This window comes from Moschus berezovskii, chromosome X (genome assembly GCF_049115385.1).
Source record: "Moschus berezovskii isolate FMDL1 chromosome X, NW_MosBer_1.0, whole genome shotgun sequence".
Lineage (NCBI taxonomy): Eukaryota > Metazoa > Chordata > Mammalia > Artiodactyla > Moschidae > Moschus > Moschus berezovskii.
The window spans coordinates 146,584,477-146,601,598 of NC_142488.1; the positions used below are offsets into that span (position 1 = coordinate 146,584,477).

Here is a 17,122-nt window from a genome sequence, read left to right on the forward strand (position 1 = left end):
TGCACTTTCCACGGCAGGTCTTTACTGAGGAACTCAGGGAGGCTCCCTGACCCCAGGGCTGAGGGCCCGAAAGGCACACGGCGGCATGGCGGTGGTGGGGGTCTCCCTCTCAGGTCGGGGCTGCCTTTGTGGACACAGCTTCCCCACTGACCCCTCTTTGGCACTAGACTGGGCACCACAGTGTCCTCATGCCTGGCGGCCTCAGGGTCCATCGCGCCTGGGGCTGGCCCGTCCCCACCCACCCTCTGGTGGTCGGCAGTGTAGGCTGGTGGGCTGGCTGAGCAGGTGCTCCCACTGGCAATGGAGATATCTACAAACAGGAATCCAATAAATTAGCTTGGAGAAGAGGTGAGGGACGGGGCTACATTCTTATCATGGCTCGGAAGGAAAAGCTGTGCAATTCTTTTCCTTGCAGATTCTACAGAATGACGGGTGGCGGAGGGGGCCACGAATGAGGGGCTATGTCTCATTCTGAGGGTTTCACTTGGCTGTTTTTACAGCAACAAGGGCATCCTAGGGGGTGGGAGCCTCGCTGGGTCCCTGGGATGATGGCAATAGAGGCATGGACCATGATGTTTCCGAGGGACCGCAAAGCCAAGGCTGCAGCCTCAGGAGGTGCTGCCCGGCAAACCCCAGGGCTCCAAGGCCCAGGCTGCTGCTGGCAGCGGGGTGTGCCTCTGGCCGCTCTCCCTTCCATTCGCTCAGGTCCCCGGGAAGGGGGCACAGGTTTTGCAGGTGGTCCCCTGGGAGGCCCGGGAGGATGATGAAGCATGCGGCAGGGGGCGGGGGGGCGTGGGGCCGGGTTGCGCAGGCACTCTGTCTCCTTCATGTGATCCAAGGGTTGGGGTGGGGTGGAGGGGGGCCAGGGTCAAGCAAGAGAGAGCCAGGGCCCTCGGTCAAGTGGCAGCACCCTGGCTGGCCCCGGGGCCCTGGCCCAGGATCTGGCAGAGCTCCTGGAGGCGCCGCTGCATCTTGGGGATGCCCGCCAGCTGCTGCTCAAGCCGCTGCTTCTCTTCAGTCAGGCTCAGGCGGGCAGCTGAGTCCAGCTTCTCGAACTTCCAGCCGCCCTCCCCGTCGAACTGCAGCAAGTGGGTGTGGTACTTCCTGCGTCAGGAGAGGGACCAGGAGGAGGTGCTCAGCAGGCCACCAGGACCCTCGTCCAGAGTCCTGCGGGGATGGAGGGCACACCTACCACAGGGAGGGTCGGTGGGTGATGGAAAGCAGTGCAATGCCTGCGTCCTTGGCCGCCTGGAAGATCTTCCCTTCCACGTCGATGCTCACGGCGCTGGTACACTCATCCAGAAGGGCGTATTTGGGCCTTGGGGGCGTGGCCATGTGGGTGAGGCTGTGGGCCTCAAGGTCGATGCCCCGGGCTGGCCCCAGCCCCTCAGGTGGAGGCGGGGAGCCTGACCCCTCAGTCCTGCCGGGTCCCCATGGCTGGGGCCAGGCCTCCGAGCAGTTCTGCCCTCCCTGCTTCAGGAGGTCCCAGGCAAAGAGGTTTTGGGAACTCCTGGTGCCCGAGGGAGCCCAAGCACCCGGGACTGGGAAGTTGGCAGCTCACCTGTGGTAGAACATGCGGGCCATGCCGACTCTCTGCTTCTCGCCCCCCGACAGGACGTCTTTCCAGTCGCACACGGCCTCCCAACCTGGCACAGGACAAGGGTTGCTGTTCAATTCAAGAGGGCTGGGCAGCATCTGCAGAAGGGCCTGGGCCCGGGCCCAGGCATGGTGGGTGTGGTGGGAATGCTTGGGGTTACTCAGAGGGCTACAGACATGAGTGAGAGCAGAACACAGCAGGGAAAGGCCGGCCACTGGGGACGTCTGCGGACACTGTATTAGTCCAAAAGGACTCAGTCCAGATTTACACACATTTCCTCCAGTAGACACTGGGCAGTCCTCACCTGCAAGCCCTGAGGATGCCACCCATTGCATGCCGACACTGGGACTGGTCGAGTTAAAGGGAGGTCATGAGGGTGGCCCTGATCCAATGGGACTGTGTCCTTATAAAAGGGGACGCTTGGAGATGCAGACACGCATGGAGGAAAGACGATGTGAAGACACAGGGTGCAGACGGCCTCTCCCATCCCAGGAGAGCGGTCTGGAACACACCCTCCCTCACAGCCAACAGGAGGAACTGACCCTGCCCACGCCTGGATCATGGACTTCCAGCCTCCACGACTGGGAGACGATGCGTTTCTATTGTTTGCCCCACCCAGTCTCTGGTGCCAGCTAACTCACACAGGACCTAATGGGGCTAATGAAGTGCCAGCGGGCAGCAACAGTCAAGGCAGAGCCCTAAGAACGGCTCCAGGGGCCTCTCCGGAAACCTTCTCACCCACAGGGATGAGGCCTGTGTGTCCCAGTGTGAAGCATGTCAGTAAGGCTCAGGAGAGTTCCTTGGATGAGGAGGGAAGTGGGTGATTCATGAGAGACGCCTCCTGGCTTGCTCCCTCCACTCTCTTTCCAGAGAACTAGAACTTTCAGTAGGGCATGTGGCCACCCACCAAAAAAACAACACTTCAATGCCCAAGTTGCCCTGATGGGAGGTTTAACTACAGAATTGAATCCTGGCCAATGGGGTGTAAGTTTACATGTTACACATGGGGCAGCTTCTGGAACTTTCTTTAAAAGACAGCATTCACTCAGTGATTGCTCCCACCTCACCTTCTCTACCCTATGGCCCAGGATATGTGATATGATATGACGCCAAAGCAGCCATCGTGGACTGCGAAGTGACCTCGGGAATGGAGACAACATACAGCACCGGGGGCCTTTATGGGGTGGGGCAATCCCCGCCAACTGCAGCCTGCCTTCCTTAGGACTTCTATGTCCCAGTAAGATAAACTCGTAAATGATCAGAGCCACTATTGGTGGGTAGTTCTGTTACTCACAGCTGAACTCGATGCTAACAGGGTGTAACAGTCAGCCTCGGGGACCCCAGGCACTCAGGGGCACATGTGGAGCCCAGGTGGAGGGGAGCGTTCCCAGGGTGAGTAAAAGGGGCCCCAGCAGGCCAGGAGGAAGTGAAGTGAAGTGAAGTGAAGTCGCTCAGTCGTGGCCGACTCTTTGCGACGCCATGGACTGGAGCCTACCAGGTTCCTCTATCCATGGGATTTTCCAGGCAAGAATCTTGGAGTGGGTGGCCATTTCCTTCTCCAGGGGATCTTCCCGACCCAGGGATCGAACCTGGGTCTCTGCATTGCTAGGAGGAAGCTGAGGATAAAGCTTTGCAGGGATCATGGCAACCAGGGGCCCCAGAGGAGCTGGCCCACTAAATCCACTGTCTGCGGCCTCTTTCTACACAGGCGATGACACCTGTGGGCCCTGAGCTTGAGCCTGGCACCTGCCCCTTCTACAGGTGGAGGGCATGTCCAGAGGTCAGATTTGGCTCAAAGTCAAGCTGCCCCTCAGTGGCCAAGGCAGGACTCTGACTTCTATCATTTGGCTTTCAGTACAGAAATCCCAAAGCTGGCAGCTGGGCCACCCTCTCCTCCTCTGGGCGCCGTGGGCATTTAAAGACCAACCTGAGAGGCCCCCGAGTACTGGCCTGTCCCTCCTTCCTGTGGTCTCTTCCCAGGGGACACAGCCCCAGGCTGGAGGCAGACACATGGGAGGGCAGGCGTCCCCTCCACCTCCAGTGTCGCCATGCACATGCCAGGCTGCCCTGCCCACACCTGGGCTCCGTCCTCTCACTAAAATGCCTAACATACCCGTGCATTCCCTGCCAGGCCCGAGGGGGCCTTGCCTGGCCCAGAGGAGACAGTGCCCCTCTGGATGCCCCTGCCAGGGTTGGCTCCCTTCCACGCTTAGGCTGTCTGGGGCTGCGTGCTTCCTGTGGGTCCTCCACTGGGGCGAGGCTCTCCCAACTCCATTGCGCTTTGGACTCCTGCACGTTGCTTGGGGTCATCTTCCCCCCGGTGGAGTGGGGGCTAGGAGGGAGGTGGGGACGGCACTGGTGGATGAGGATGCCCCTTCCCCTACCTCCTTCCCGCTGCAGGATATGGTTCAAGTGCACAATGTCCAGGATGCCTTCCAGATGCTCCTCAGAATAGCCCTTCCGGCGCATGTCTTCCACTGAGTCAGGGTAGATCACCTGGTCGCGCAAGGAGCCCACGGACATGTAGGGCCTACAGGAGAGCCGGGTGGCCATGGAGGCAAGGCTGGCACCTCGGTGGGGGGGACCAATTGGAGGGCAGCACACCCACCCCCTGGCAAGCTCAGATACACTCATGTGTGCACACGTGCCCCATGGCAGTGAGGCTTCTGGGCCAGTGGTTGGGGCGGGGGGCTGGCAGGTGGAGGTGCCCAGCCCCTCCGACCCCAGGGGCAGCCTGTTGTCGCCCTCTGGCTCCTTGGATCAGAGGGGGCGGGGGGTGCTGCTCACCTCTGGGGGATGTAGAACATGCGCTGGGGTGGGGGCTTGTAGAGCACGCCGCCGTATGTGGGCCACAGCCCGCCCAGGATCCGGAACAGGGAGCTCTTGCCGCAGCCGTTGGGGCCAGTGATGAGCAGGTGCATGCCTTCTTCCACCTGTGGGGGCGGCAGGCAGCTGTGGGCATGGCCCAGGCCCCTCCCCTCGCCTGTGGCTGGCCTGCCCCTCAGAGAACACCCTGCACCTGGCCCACGCCCACCCTCCATCCCTGGCTGTGGCACAGCAGGGCCCCAGGGCAGGCTCTGGGGTTCAGTTGTAGGGCCCTGGCTTGTCCCCGATGCACGCCAGAGACCACGGGGACAGCAGGACGGCCTGTCCTGCCACGCCCCAGCAAACAGTCAGCGGCGCCCCCCAGCACACCTGAAGGCCATGTGGGCAGAGAGTGCTTCAGGCTCTGCAAAGAGCCTGATATCTGCTGATCTGGAGACCCCTGGGGGGTGCTGCTGTCTGCAGGGTGGGGGACGGCACTGAAGGTGCAGCTCCCCAACCCCCCCCTCCACAACCACCACCTTGTGTGATTTCACCGTGACACCCCGGGCCTTCCAGCCAGGGCGGTCCTCTCACCATCCCAGAGCATGTGTCCCAGGCGGTCTCCCTCACCCCGTTCCCTGAACCTCTGTGATTGCCCTTCTTACCCCATCACCTGGCTGAACAGAGCCGGGGGCTCCCCGTCCCTAACCTAACCAGAGCCCAACTCCACCAGTGGCTCTGCCAGGATGGAGCTCTTTCTCAGCCCCCGGCCCCCTACCTCGCCTCACCTCATCTTCTAACTAGCTGCCCACCTGGGCTTCCCCTGGGACTGCCTGGCAACCATTCAACCTGGATAAACCGGCCATCAGCGGCACCCTAACCTCCCAAAGGTGACTACTCCCAGGGTTAATGGTGATCATATCACTGCTCTGTGCCCAGCCTCCAGCTGGCTGCCTGTCCACCTGCCCAGAGGCTCCTGGGTGAAGCTTCATGTGACTTCTATACTCCCAGAGCTGGTGAGCTGTGGTCATTGCTGAACCTGGAGAGCCATCTGACCCGGGCTCTTTGTAACCCTTAAGGGCTTCCCTGATCTACCTCTGGTTTATAGTGCCCAGCCTGGAGCTCAGGGAACATTAGGTAAACGAATGAATGACTCCCATCCCCAGGATGCCCCTTCAGTTCATCACTCCGTCCAAAGCCCTGGCTAGGCACACAGGTGACTGGTGGCTGTCGGCCCCCAGGGAGTCCTGTCCACAGACAGCCTGCATCGTGGATGAGAGCTCTCCCAGGGAGCCAGGCCATGCCCACCATCTACCTGCCCTGGGGGCCTCTAGCAGCAGATGGGTGGGACCACATGCCCAGGTTGGTGGAAGAGCTTCCACCAACCTGGGACCAGAGCTGGACCCGAGTCCCCAAGTCCTGGGCTTCTCAGGGACAGGGTGGGGTGTGGGGTGTGGGGTGCTGGCAACAACACAGCCAGGAACCTATGGGTGACTTTTGCCCAATCCTGGTAATCACAAGGTTCTTTTATCAGCTCTGACTCCATTGCCCCAGAACTAATAGGTAGACACATCGCTCTTTCACCTTCAGCTTCAGCTGCCTGCCACATAGACCTGGGGTCAATGGCTACTGATAACACAAGGCAGGCTGACCAGGCTGGGTCCTAAGAGCTGAGACTTGCGGGTGGCTTGCAGGTGCAGAAGGCCAGGCCCGGGGCCTCAGGGTTGGCTTCAGCCCCGCCCAAGCTTCTGGGCTGGTGCTCGGCTGCACGCTCTACTTACCCTGATGTTGAGACTGGCTACCACCACCTCCCCGGTGGGCGTGATAATGGGGATGTTCTCACACACGATGCCCTGTTCCACATCCACCACTTGGCCTGGAGAGAGGGTGTGAGGCAGTGAGGGGGGCGGAGTGCTCCCCCACCTTCTGCTGGCTTCCGTGGGCCCCCACCCCCCCGGCAGCCCGCCAGTATGTGGCTTCACCGTGCTCCCCTTGCTGTGCTCGGGGCTGGGGAGAGGGACAGTGTCCGCTCCTGCCCTGCACCGCCCCCCAGTGCCAGCTCCAATGCTTGGGGCCTCTTCCACAGTGCACCCCCCAGCCCCTACTCCACTCAGGGGTCACCCTCCACCTCTTTTGCAAAAAGAAATCCTGGCCAGAACTAGGGCTCTGGGATGGAGGGCAGTGGGGACCACAGCTTGCCTGGGAAGTCATCCAGGGCACACCGGAAGGTGGTGGGAGGGCTGGGACCTGTGGAGCCTCTTTGGGGAGGGCGACCTTACCTTGGATCTGCAGGGGCCCTTCCACACGGACACCGGACCTCATGATGGCCCCGGACCCTGCCTGCACATCCTCCGGCTCCCCAGGCCTCTTGAAACGGCACTGCTGGACATCTTCGAACACCTGGAACATCTCGTAGACCCTGGCTGTGTAGCCAGCCAGCTCTGTGACCTGCAGGGAGGCTGATCCTGGCTTAGCCTCTGCCAGCAGGGGTGGAGGGGAGGGCACGAGTGGGGTGGGGGGAGGGCCGGGGCAGGGGCTGGACCGGGGTCTACCTCCTTGTAGGATGACATGACCCTCTCGATGGCGTCCGCGGCAGCAGTGAGGAGGTTGCGGGCGATGGTGAAGGCTTCCGTGCGCTCGCTCACCAGTTCCCCCTCCTTCATTGCTTGGGCTGCCTTCTTCACCATCTCCGAGTCTGCAGAGCATGGTGGGGTGGTGTAGGGAGGGGGCAAGGACAGTGGAAAATCAAAACTGACTCAATAGGGGAAAGAGGAAGTCCCTCTAGCACATGGTGCTTGGACAACCAGGTCTCCATGTGCCAAAGACAAACCTCGACCTCACACAACACACAAAAACAAACTCGAAGCAGAGCCCTGGCCTGCACACAGAGCTGAAACTACATAACTCTTAGAAGAAAGCACTTTGGCATTAGGTACGGCTCCTTGAATAGGACACCAAAAGCAAAACAGAGAAGGGAGCTTCATCGAAGAGAAAAAGTTGGGGGCACCAAAGTAAATCACCCACAAAGTGAAAACACAGCCTATGGATTGGAAGAAAGTATCTGCAAATCATGAATCTGATAAGGGCCTGGGTACCAGAATACATAAAGAACTTTGTCAATTCAATAGTAAGGAGATAAACAACCCAATTAAGCAGTAGGCAAAGGATCTAAATAAACGTTTCCATCGTAAGATATACAGATGGCCAATAAACACATGAAAACAATGTTGATCAACCCCATTTTACCCTCATCTCTCCCCTTGATGCTGTATTCTCTGGCCATCCTCAACGCCGCTATTTCTCTAAAGGAGCCCACTCCTGTCTTGACTTGCTTTTTTCTTTTCTGTCTCAGTTGAGACCTCATGGTTGCCCAGTGACAACCCTCTCTTGTCCATGGCTTTGACTCTCTTGATCCTTGGGTCCCCTAGAGGGGCAAGGCTTTTATACAAGGAATGTTCTCTAAATGGTGATGGGAAGCAAAACAGGCTGACTCTGAAGGCTAACTCTATCCACACCCATAAATGGTTCTGAGGCAGGAGCCCTCAAGGATAAGATGGTGAGGGTGGGGTAGGAAGGGGCAGAAAGTTTAGGGCAGGTGCAGTGGGGGGTAGATAATGCTGGACCGCTGGCCAGAGCACCAGGAATCCAGGGCACTGGGCAGAGGAGGGGACTGACGATTCTGAGAGTCTAACATCCCAGACCTTCCTTCCAACTGTGGTCCTAGGCAGGGCGAGGGAGGGGGGAACACAAACCATCCTCTCTGGACGTCCTGAGAGCTTGAAAGGGACTACACACAAAGGGGAAGGGTCTGCGGGGACCCTGGCAACAGCAGGTGCCTCTCTGGAGACAGCATAACCCTCTATCGCTTTCCTCAGTGCCCACAGCTAGACACCTGACAGCTATTCCTGGCCAGGTGGCCCCTCCCTGGCCTTCTAGCTTGGAGGTGCTGGCAGGCCAGAGGGCAAAGTTAGCTACATCTGTTTTCCCTGATGCCTGCCTCTTTACTTCGTTCCCAGCACTCTCCAGTTTGCAGTTACTGGAGACACAGCAAGCAGGGACAAAACAGACACACCTCTGGCTTCCTGAGTCTGGCCACGAAGGTGGGCACAGGAGCTGAGGCCTGTGAATTGCCCACAAAGCCCAACACAGCATAGGCTCCTGAAAGTCCTAGGCCTGCAGAGGAGGGAACTGGCCGCAGGCGCTTCCTCCCAGAAACCGCAGGTTGGTTTCCTCCTGGGTCCCTTCCCATGCTCCTGGCCTAAATCAAGGCCACCCCTTGAATAGGTCCATTGGTGGAAACAATGACTACCTCCAACTAGATCTTTCCTCTTGGCAGAGAGAGACAGACAGCTGAGGGCACAGAAGCCCCAAGAGAGGGGCACTGATACGGAGAGAGTGAGAGACGCTTCTGGTTCTGGACTGTGCCGTCAGGCTCGCTCTCTTTACATAGTACTGAAAACCCTCTAACTACCCAACTGCACAAGATACACCTTTTCCATCGGAGCTGTGCTTGCAGGAAAGTGAGGGAAATTCCCAGGAGCGAGAAGAGAAGCTAGCAGCTAGTGCTCTTGTGACGTCCCTGGAGACGGAGATTGGAGTTGCTGTCACACAGCCAGGGCTCAAGATGCAAGGTCTCCTCTCCGAACTGCTAATTATGTGTCTAGGGTTCAAATTAATATCACCTCCCAGTTCAGGAATCCCTCTACCCCAAGTGGAGAAGTTAACAGGAAATGGCTTCCAACTGGTTCATTACCTGGGAGCTCAGCTAAAACCAAAGCCAATGTGTGGTCTGGGGAATCCTACCCTCCAGTGCTTGCTAAGCCCACGAGGACCTTAAGCAATGAAGACCAGCAGCTGGAAGATGAAGTTGGCTTAGAACTCTCAAGAATTCAGACAACCAAATGGCTGGATAAATAGTGAAGTGGCTCAGTCGTGTCTGACTCTTTGTGACCCCATGGACTGTAGCCTACCAGGCTCCTCTGTTAGTCCATGGGATTTTCCAGGCAAGAGTACTGGAGTGGGTTGCCATTTCCTTCTCCAGCAGGATCTTCCTGACCCAGGGATTGAACCCAGGTCTCGAATGGCTGGATAGAGACCTTGGAATAAGCATGATTAGTATGGTAGCTGGCCGAAGAGGGGCAGTCAGAGAGATGAGAAGAGCAGACACAAACACAGCTTGAAATTTCTATTTTCAAATGTCTGTTTAAAAGAGAATCAAGTAGAACTTTACAAACACATCATTGAAAATGAAAATAACTCAAATTAGATGCAACCAAAGAGAAAACTAGCCAATGAGTGAGTGGGAAAATCGGAAGACCCCTCCCAGAATTTAGCACAGACAGTGCGAGGTGAGCAAGGGGGCAGACAAAGGCCAGAAGGAAAGAACACAAAGAACGAGAGAGACAATATTTGAAAAGGGAACAGCCGAGAACTTTCCATGATGGAAGCGATCTGAATGACGGAACAGTCTGGATATTCACAGGACATACAAGAAGTTTCAAGCAGAGTAAATGGAAACACATGGGCAAACACCTCCCAGAGAAACTGCAGAGAAAAAGTCTAACCAGGGAGACCATGCAGGCAGCTGAGAGCAGTTAAGCTGATGGCAGGTTTTCCAATAGAGGCAATGGGATGTTGTCAACGGGCTAAAGAGAGACCAACAGACCGCCTCAACTTCCTCATCCAACCAAACTTCAGTTGTGGGGGGGAGGGTAAAATAAAGACATTTTCAGACAACAAAATATTTTCAAAGCTCCCTTGACAAAAGCCTCACGGTAAGAACTTGTGGAGGACGCCTGTCCGAAGGAGGGTTACCGGCCTGCGGGGAAGGGCTTTCCTAAAGAAAACTGCAGAGAAAGAGAACCCCAAAAAAGCAGAAACTCATGGGCGAATCTGAACATGCAGTGACCTGATAAAGCCATGGCAAACTTGATGGCAGGCTGGTCCTCCAAAGTGTGGTAAGCAAGGGCCAGGATGAGGAGGAGCTATTGATTAACTCAGACTTTTCTCGAGGATGCACATTAACCTTTGAAGGGCAACCACGAAGACTGCAAATAGAATGAATTCCTTGCAAACTGGTAGAGGAACAAACTGCAAATCCTTCACAGTCCCCTAGGCCTCAGGCGAGAGGGCCCTGCCCTTGACAACCTGCAAGAGCTATTGCGGGCGTGGAAAAGCCCAGGTTTGAGTCAGAAAGGGGCTCCTTGAATGTACTTCCCCATCCTCCCACTGCCAAGATGGGTCAAGACAGGGCCAGGTGGGCAACTGTGCAGATGCCTGTTGAAGGGTGTTCCTGAACTGCCATCCTCGGGCTTGGCTAAGTGGGACCAAGAAGCATGAGATATTGTAATGGGGACCCACACGTAGGGTGGCAGAGAGGAGCTCCAGGAGGGTGCGACCTCAGACGTTTCCCGAGGGTGCCAACTGGGCTCCCCAGCAGTAGAAGAGGCAGGTGGGTCAGCTGGGCACCGGGCCCTCCCAAGCCTAGCCCAGTGGTCCAGAAGGCCGGCCCCTCTCACCTGACTCTGAGTAGCCAGTGGCAGTGATGATGGGGACAGCCACCATGAGCAAGCCTGAGGCGCTCCACACATACTTCATGAGGAACTGCTCCAGCATGACGTACCATAGGCGCTCCAGCAGAATGAGGTTGATCTGGGAAGCCAGGTCCTGGTAGGAGTGCTGCAGAAGGGCCAGCTCCACCTGTGGGGAAGGGGTGCCACAGACCCAGAGGCATGGCGGTCAGTCCCGCGGGGCAACAGCGAGTATCCCTGAGTACCAGGCCACACAGGCCGTGCCATTCGAGGGCCAGGATGGGGCTGAGAGCCAGGGCTTAGGACTGGGCCATGCTTGATGAGTCAAAGCATCGTTTACCAGAATTGGCTTTGATTAATGGCTCAGCCTACCTGGTCCAAATGCCATACCTCTTGCTACCTCCAGGCTGTGTAAGCTAGAGCAGGTCACTTTCCCTGTCTGGGCTACCATGGACAGGGGGATAGGTCTCAAACTCAGGAGAGGTATGGCATAGACAATGCAGCGCTGGGGTACAGTGGCAGTGAAGGGGCTCACCCCCCCAATTCTGAGGCTCCCACCCCCTTTCCACTGTCTCTTCAGTTGGGATGCTCACCATGCCCCCTCTCTGCCCAGGAGAGCTTTTTGACATGGGCCAAGGGCAGCCACCTTGCCCATTTCTTTGAGCAACTGCCGAGGGGCCACCCTGAACAAAGCAGAGGGGAGCGCAAGAAACCCAAAGGCAATAGCTGGTTTCGAAGAACGTGTTTCGGTCATCTCCACCTCCATAGGCCCTGGCCTCCCTTTCCTTTCCTGCAGTTCCTCTGGGTGACAAACTTGCACTGCATCTTCCCACCGTGATCGGCAGGGCACACTCCCAAGCAAGCTCGTTCAGGTATCACCCCCAGTGGACAGCCCCATGCCCAAACCAGCCAGGCCATGAGGGGACCTAACCTACCTGCTCCTGCATTGAACACCACTTGCCATCTCAGGAGAGAGAGTGGGCAAGAAACAGGCTCTCTGGGACAGCAGCAGTTAGATGGGCTGGAGTGGCCAAGAAGCAGTCGCAGCAAGGTGGCCACTGGGTCCTGGATGGCTTGGTAAGGGCGCTTGCCCTGATCTGTCACCCCATCTAACGGACAAGAGCTGCCCAGCCTGGAATAGTTTCCTTTGCCAATTTACCATGTCATAGCTGACTCTCCACTTGATTCTCACCACGTCCCATTGTATGTGAATTCTCCTGTCTGTGGTAGCCCAGACAGGCAAAGTGACCTGCTCCAGCTCACACAGTCTGGAGGTGGCAAGATGTATGGCATTTGGACCAGGTATGCTGAGCCATTAAACAAAGCCAATTCTTGGGAATGACGCTTTGACTTATCAAGAAAGTCTACCCATGCTCAGGCTAATAAGAGGTTGGGTATGTTGGTTTGAGCCCGTCTAATAACCCTTCTTGACATCCCAGGAACAGCAAAATACTCGGCAGTCTGCCCTCCAGTCAGTCAGCTACCTCTGCCCCAGCCTGCTGATCTGAGCCTGGGCCAGTGTCCATGGGGACATCAGCCAATGGGACTGGGCTGAGCCACGTGCCCGCACAGTGAGGGCAATCGAGCCACCCATGAAGGCCCATCACATCACACAGCCCTTTGCCCGAGGCCTCGACAGACAGGTTGGGGACGCACACCAGGCCCCTCCCACCCCAACCTGGGCATCAGGCCCCTCCCACCCCAACCTGTGAATCTTCCCCGTGAACATGCCATTTCCTGAAACTAGCCCAGAGGAAATCCTTCAAAGAGCTAGTGAGTCTCCCTTCTTCCCACCTCCCCTGTCCCCAGCCAGGTCTTGGGCATCGCTTTGCTGTTCCTGAAGCGAGCATGCTTACTCTGAGAGCCCTGGCGATCCAGGCTCGTGCTGGGAGCTGGCAGGAGTGCCAGCTGGGGCTGACAATGTAGCTGCAGGGAATGTGCCAAGTGCCTCACCCAAGGCCACGGCTGCCTGCCAAGACCCTGCGTCCCTGGGGCACAGGGGAGGGGAATGGGGGTTGAGGCTGCAGATCCAGCCCTGTTTCTCCTTATCTGGAGCCCGGCCCAGAATGCCCCCTATCTGCTCAGGGATAAGTCTTAAAAAAAAAAAAATCAGGGACAAGCCTGCCTCTCTGTCTGATAAGATGGGCTGCCAATAAGACAAGGTCGAGGACACAAGGCCATCTGACCTAGGGAGGATCCACGGGCCTTCAGGAGCTGGATGCCATTGTACCCCTCCCCCAGAAGCACTGGGGAACCGAAACCAGAGTCGCAGAGAACCTAGCCGGAGGCAGCTTCAACCCAGGCAGGAGGAGGGGAGGGGCCGGAGCACTGGCCTGGAGTAACCTCTCCCAGGCCCCGGCTCTGGCCCGAGCCGGCTGGCCGCTGACCCAGCCTGCAGGGAGCTGCACGGCTGGGATCTGGGCGGAAGGGCGGCCACGCCGGGGGCAAGGTGGCCGCCGGGAGGGCAGGAAGTACGTCCTGCTGCAGCGGCGGCTTGGGCCCCCGGCACCCCCAGCTGGGGCCTCGGGAGGCAGCCAAGCCCACGGCCAGGCCAGCCTTCATGCTCCGGAGGTGGGGGGAAGCTTGACCTGGAGCACTGAGCTCCGATCAACACACTGAGCGCTGCTGCTCGTTAACCTCCGCTTGGGCTGAGTCATGCCCATAATGCCCACTTGCCCGGCCGGACGCCGGTCTTCAAAGGTCCTGGGGGACTAGGAGGGGGCCAGGCAGCAGGCCACATTCCATCATCCCGGCCCCCAGATGGCAGGAGCCCCCTCTCTGTTGGCTGCAGGCAGGGGGCAGGCTGGGAGCTCTTGGGTCTACCATCACTAGGGTCCGCAGCCCTAAGGCTGGGAAAAGGAAGGTGGAGAGAAAGCAGAAGTGACCCAGGACAGTCTCCACCCAGCCTTCCTGCTTCTCCATTACTGTGCAGATCCGGGCTGCCCACGGCCCTGGGTATCCCCAGCCTCCCTCTCCCATGGCTGGCCCACACCTGTGCCATCAGCCGCAGGCAGCCCCCAGCTTTCCTACCCGGGACTCCCCCAGCCACGCGCTTTCCGGCCCCATGAGCGGCCCCACCTCATGGCCCCCGTAGAAGGCAATCTCCTCTGAGTTGGCCACCACTCGGGAGTGCATGTAGCGCAGCTCTCCCTTGCGCCGTGCCTCCTCAGCCACCAGCTCTCCGAACTTGGGTGAGAAGGCTCGCAGCACGTTGGCGGTGAGGAAGACCACGAGGCCAGCGATGGCCGAGGGCCAGGCTGTGCCAGCCCCGCGGGAGCGGGCCGCTCGAACCAGGGTGTAGGTGGTCACGGCCACGTCCAGGAGCGGCTTGGTCAGGTTGGAGTAGAGGTGGGCCACAGAGGCAGCGAAGGCCACCACGTCCTCTGTCAGGGACTGGTCCGGATTGCGAAGCCGCCCGTCCATGTTGCTGACCCGGTAGTAGGTCTGGTGGGAGAAGTAGAGGCTGTAGGCGTGGGCCACCAGCCGGCTGCGGAACGCCAGGGCCAGCTGGCCCTCCAGGTAGCGGATGGCACTGTTGATGAAGGTGGCGGGCAGTGCGATGAGCAGCCACTGCACGAGCTGCCAGCTGAAGGCCTGGGGGTCCTTGCGCACGATGCAGCGCGCCAACCGGCCATCCAGGCGGGCCACGTACACCGAAAGGAAAGTCCGGCTCACCAGGGCGGCAGAGTGCAGCGCCAGCAGCCCCGTCTCCCGGCACAGGATCCTGGGGAAGAGCAGCCGCAGGAGCCACAGGAGCCGCTGCAGGAACACCTGGTTGACGCCGGCCTTGGCCGCTGAGGCCACGGGGGCACCGGAGACGTCAAGTGCGGGCTCCCCTTCCACCGCCGGCGCTTGAGGACCCCTGGCCGGAGCCAGGCACTGGCGCACCAGAGGGTAGAGTTTGTGGGCTCCATAGGCCACGAGGGCCAGGACCACGGCAGTACGCTTCAGCGTGGTCACCCGCGAGGCTCGGGGGGTAGAGAGCACCGTCATGTCACCTGGGCTGGACTCACGGGACCCGGACGGGTGCCTGAGGCGGTAGAGGAGGCAGATGGCTGCAAGGGTGGTGGCTCTGACCCCGGGTTCGTTGTCTAGGCAACTGGAGACCTCGCAGTGGTCCCTGAGACTGTCGCTTTAAGCCAACCGGGTGGGCTCAGGGCCCTCCAGGGTAGCGGCCTCTTCAGGCGGCCGAAGGGGAGGAACTTGTCAGTCCCTTGGCCCTTGGGGTCAGAGCCTCCAGAGGTCTCGGGCCGAGAGGGCGTCTTTTTCTCTCCACCTCCTACTCCTCCTCCCCTGGTGGCGCCCCTCCCCGGGGTACCGGGCGCGTCCGTCCGCTCCACAGCCCGGCTGAAGCGACTGTGATTCCGCCACCCGCCCAGAATCCCCACCTACCCACCCACCCCTCCCCAGGGACTAGTCGGGGGAGGGGGAGGAGGCGGAGGAGGGGCGGGAGGCGGAGCCCAGGCGCAGGGCGCCCCACCCCGTTCTCGCCCCACGGTGGGGCCCCGCCCCCTTCCCGGACCACAGAGACTCAGGAGGACCGCGCGGGCTAGAGAAGCGGCACCTCGCCTTCCCGCCAAGGCCGGGGCCCCGTCGCTCAGCGCGCGCGCGCAAGGCGCGGCTTCTTCCCCAGTCCCAGGCGTCAGGAGCCTCGGCTCGGGGGCGGGGCCTCCGGGGCCTTGTGGCGGTTGGGGGCGGGCCGGGACTAGCCGGGCACTTCCGGTTCCGGCTGCGGGGAAGGGGCGGGGCCGGGCTGGTGGTGGGAGAGTTTGGCGGCGACAAGGCGTGCGTGGTGACTCTGGAGAGCTCGGTGAGCGGGCTCGGGCGCAGCGATGGGCTCCCGGGCCACCGAGATCCCCCGGCTCCTCGACGAGGGGGCGAGAGGAGGCCCGGGGCGCGGGGCCAGGGCAGAGGCGGGAGTGCGGGGGCGGGACCGAGCGGAGGGAAGTCGGGGTGGCGGCGGGTGGAGCCGTCTCTGGGGATGGGGGGCGACGTCGAAGTCCCTCCGGAGGAGCTTGCGGGGTGGGGCTTGGGAGGGCGTGCCGGGTCGGGGCCTCGTCGAGGGGTGTTCTGGAGCCGGGTAGGCGCCGCGACCGACCTGGGAGGCCGGGAGGGGTTTCTCCGGCTTCGGAGGAGACAGTCTTCTAGAACTTTCTCTGGATGGGGCCGTGAGGTGCTGGGTCGAGGCCCGCTCTTGCCCTTGGCTCCGACTCTCGTCCTCTAGGAGTCGCTCTCGGGGGCTCTCGGAGGTACCGAAAGCCCGAGCTGAAGGGGCGGCGGTTGGGAGGCTTTGGAGTTCCGCTCCTGCCCTGGGAGGAGCTGCTCGGTCCTTCTCTGTAGGCCCGGGTGGAATTGGGAGGAAGCGCGAAGGCGTTACTAGGACCGAGGCTGCGGTGTGGTGGGCGGTAGCCTCTGGCGCCCCTCGGCGGGCTCCCCGAACTGTCTATTGCCACCCACTGCTGCCCGTGTTCCGCAGGCGGAGTCTCCCAGACTCCACGGGGAGGAATTGTTTGGAAAGGTGTCTCTGGAGGTGTCGGCAGCCAGGCTGCGGGGCTCGAGGGCTGGGAAGTCTCTGAGGTCTAGGACTGGTGGCTGCCGAGCTGTCACGACGCCTGTTCGTTCTGTGCTCCGTCAGGAACAGGCTCACATCTTCCCGGTGCAAAGCTGCTAGCAACACGATGAGTCTGCAGTGGACTGCAGTCGCCACCTTCCTCTATGCGGAGGTCTTCGCTGTGCTGCTGCTCTGCATTCCCTTCATTTCTCCCAAAAGGTAAGGGCAGGCAAGCCAGGAAGAGTCTCGGTAGCTTGTGCCTGCAGAGTTGGGGGGCCCTGGAATTGAAGCCAGCCAGAAACAGGTAGAACCTGTCTGGGATGGGGGTGGCAAGGACTGTTTTTATTATTGCTAGCTAGGCCCACAGTTGTGCTCAGTCACATCTTGGTCGTTTCCCTTTCACCCTGCCTTCTTCAGAGTGTGCCAGAGGGGAGAAGACCGAGTGACCATTCTGGGAACGATGCCCTCTGGGTGTTTAGGGGTGGCATTGTGAGATCTGAAAGACTTGCCCGTGGGTCATGTTCCCGTTGATTTGGTGACTTCTGTCCTCCTAACCAGTCTCGCTGGGGTTGCGTAGTGGCCTCATGAGCATTACTCAGCCTAGGAAGGCTGAAGCCATGTTTCTTTTCAGTGAACAGA

The 17,122-nt window shown here is 59.6% G+C and overlaps 2 protein-coding genes across 5 annotated transcripts in view; one reads left to right on the plus strand and one right to left on the minus strand.

Annotated features, from left to right (window-relative positions):
* On the minus strand, positions 1-15,325 carry ABCD1 (ATP binding cassette subfamily D member 1). Of its 2 annotated transcripts, none has more exons than XM_088833956.1 (10): positions 13,963-15,325; positions 10,921-11,101; positions 6,955-7,097; positions 6,682-6,850; positions 6,184-6,278; positions 4,385-4,530; positions 3,982-4,127; positions 1,562-1,646; positions 1,193-1,318; positions 1-1,104 (listed from the first exon to the last, which is right to left on the minus strand). In XM_088833956.1, exons 1-10 carry the CDS (start codon positions 14,923-14,925, stop codon positions 897-899), a joined length of 2,262 nt encoding a protein of 753 aa, XP_088690082.1. In that variant the 5' UTR covers positions 14,926-15,325; the 3' UTR covers positions 1-896. The 2 variants fall into 2 exon arrangements, with proteins under 2 accessions (XP_088690082.1, XP_055293770.1); XM_055437795.2 differs by having other exon boundaries at positions 14,011-15,323.
* Positions 15,326-15,586: 261 nt separating this feature from the next.
* The window catches only part of BCAP31 (B cell receptor associated protein 31), a 28,972-nt gene continuing 27,436 nt past the window's right edge, over positions 15,587-17,122 (plus strand). Inside the window, exons 1-2 of one of the 3 annotated variants that reach the window (XM_055437798.2) lie at positions 15,587-15,742; positions 16,568-16,702. In XM_055437798.2, the coding sequence (XP_055293773.1) occupies positions 16,611-16,702 (92 nt within the window). In that variant the 5' untranslated portion in view covers positions 15,587-15,742; positions 16,568-16,610. Of the gene's footprint in view, positions 15,743-15,916; positions 16,013-16,051; positions 16,182-16,567; positions 16,703-17,122 lie in introns of those variants that run through there. The other 2 variants (XM_055437800.2, XM_055437799.2) reach the window with 2 other exon arrangements.

What these genes read in the sequence shown, in the direction of transcription:
- ABCD1 (XM_088833956.1), bottom strand. Translation starts at nt 14,925, where the DNA reads ATGACGGTGCTCTCTACCCCCCGAGCCTCGCGGGTGACCACGCTGAAG. An exon ending in ATGTTCTACATCCCCCAGAG is followed by an intron (nt 4,128 to 4,384) that starts GTGAGCAGCACC and finishes GCTCTCCTGTAG; the next exon opens with GCCCTACATGTCCGTGGGCT. An exon ending in ACCCACCGACCCTCCCTGTG is followed by an intron (nt 1,105 to 1,192) that starts GTAGGTGTGCCC and finishes CTCCTGACGCAG; the next exon opens with GAAGTACCACACCCACTTGC.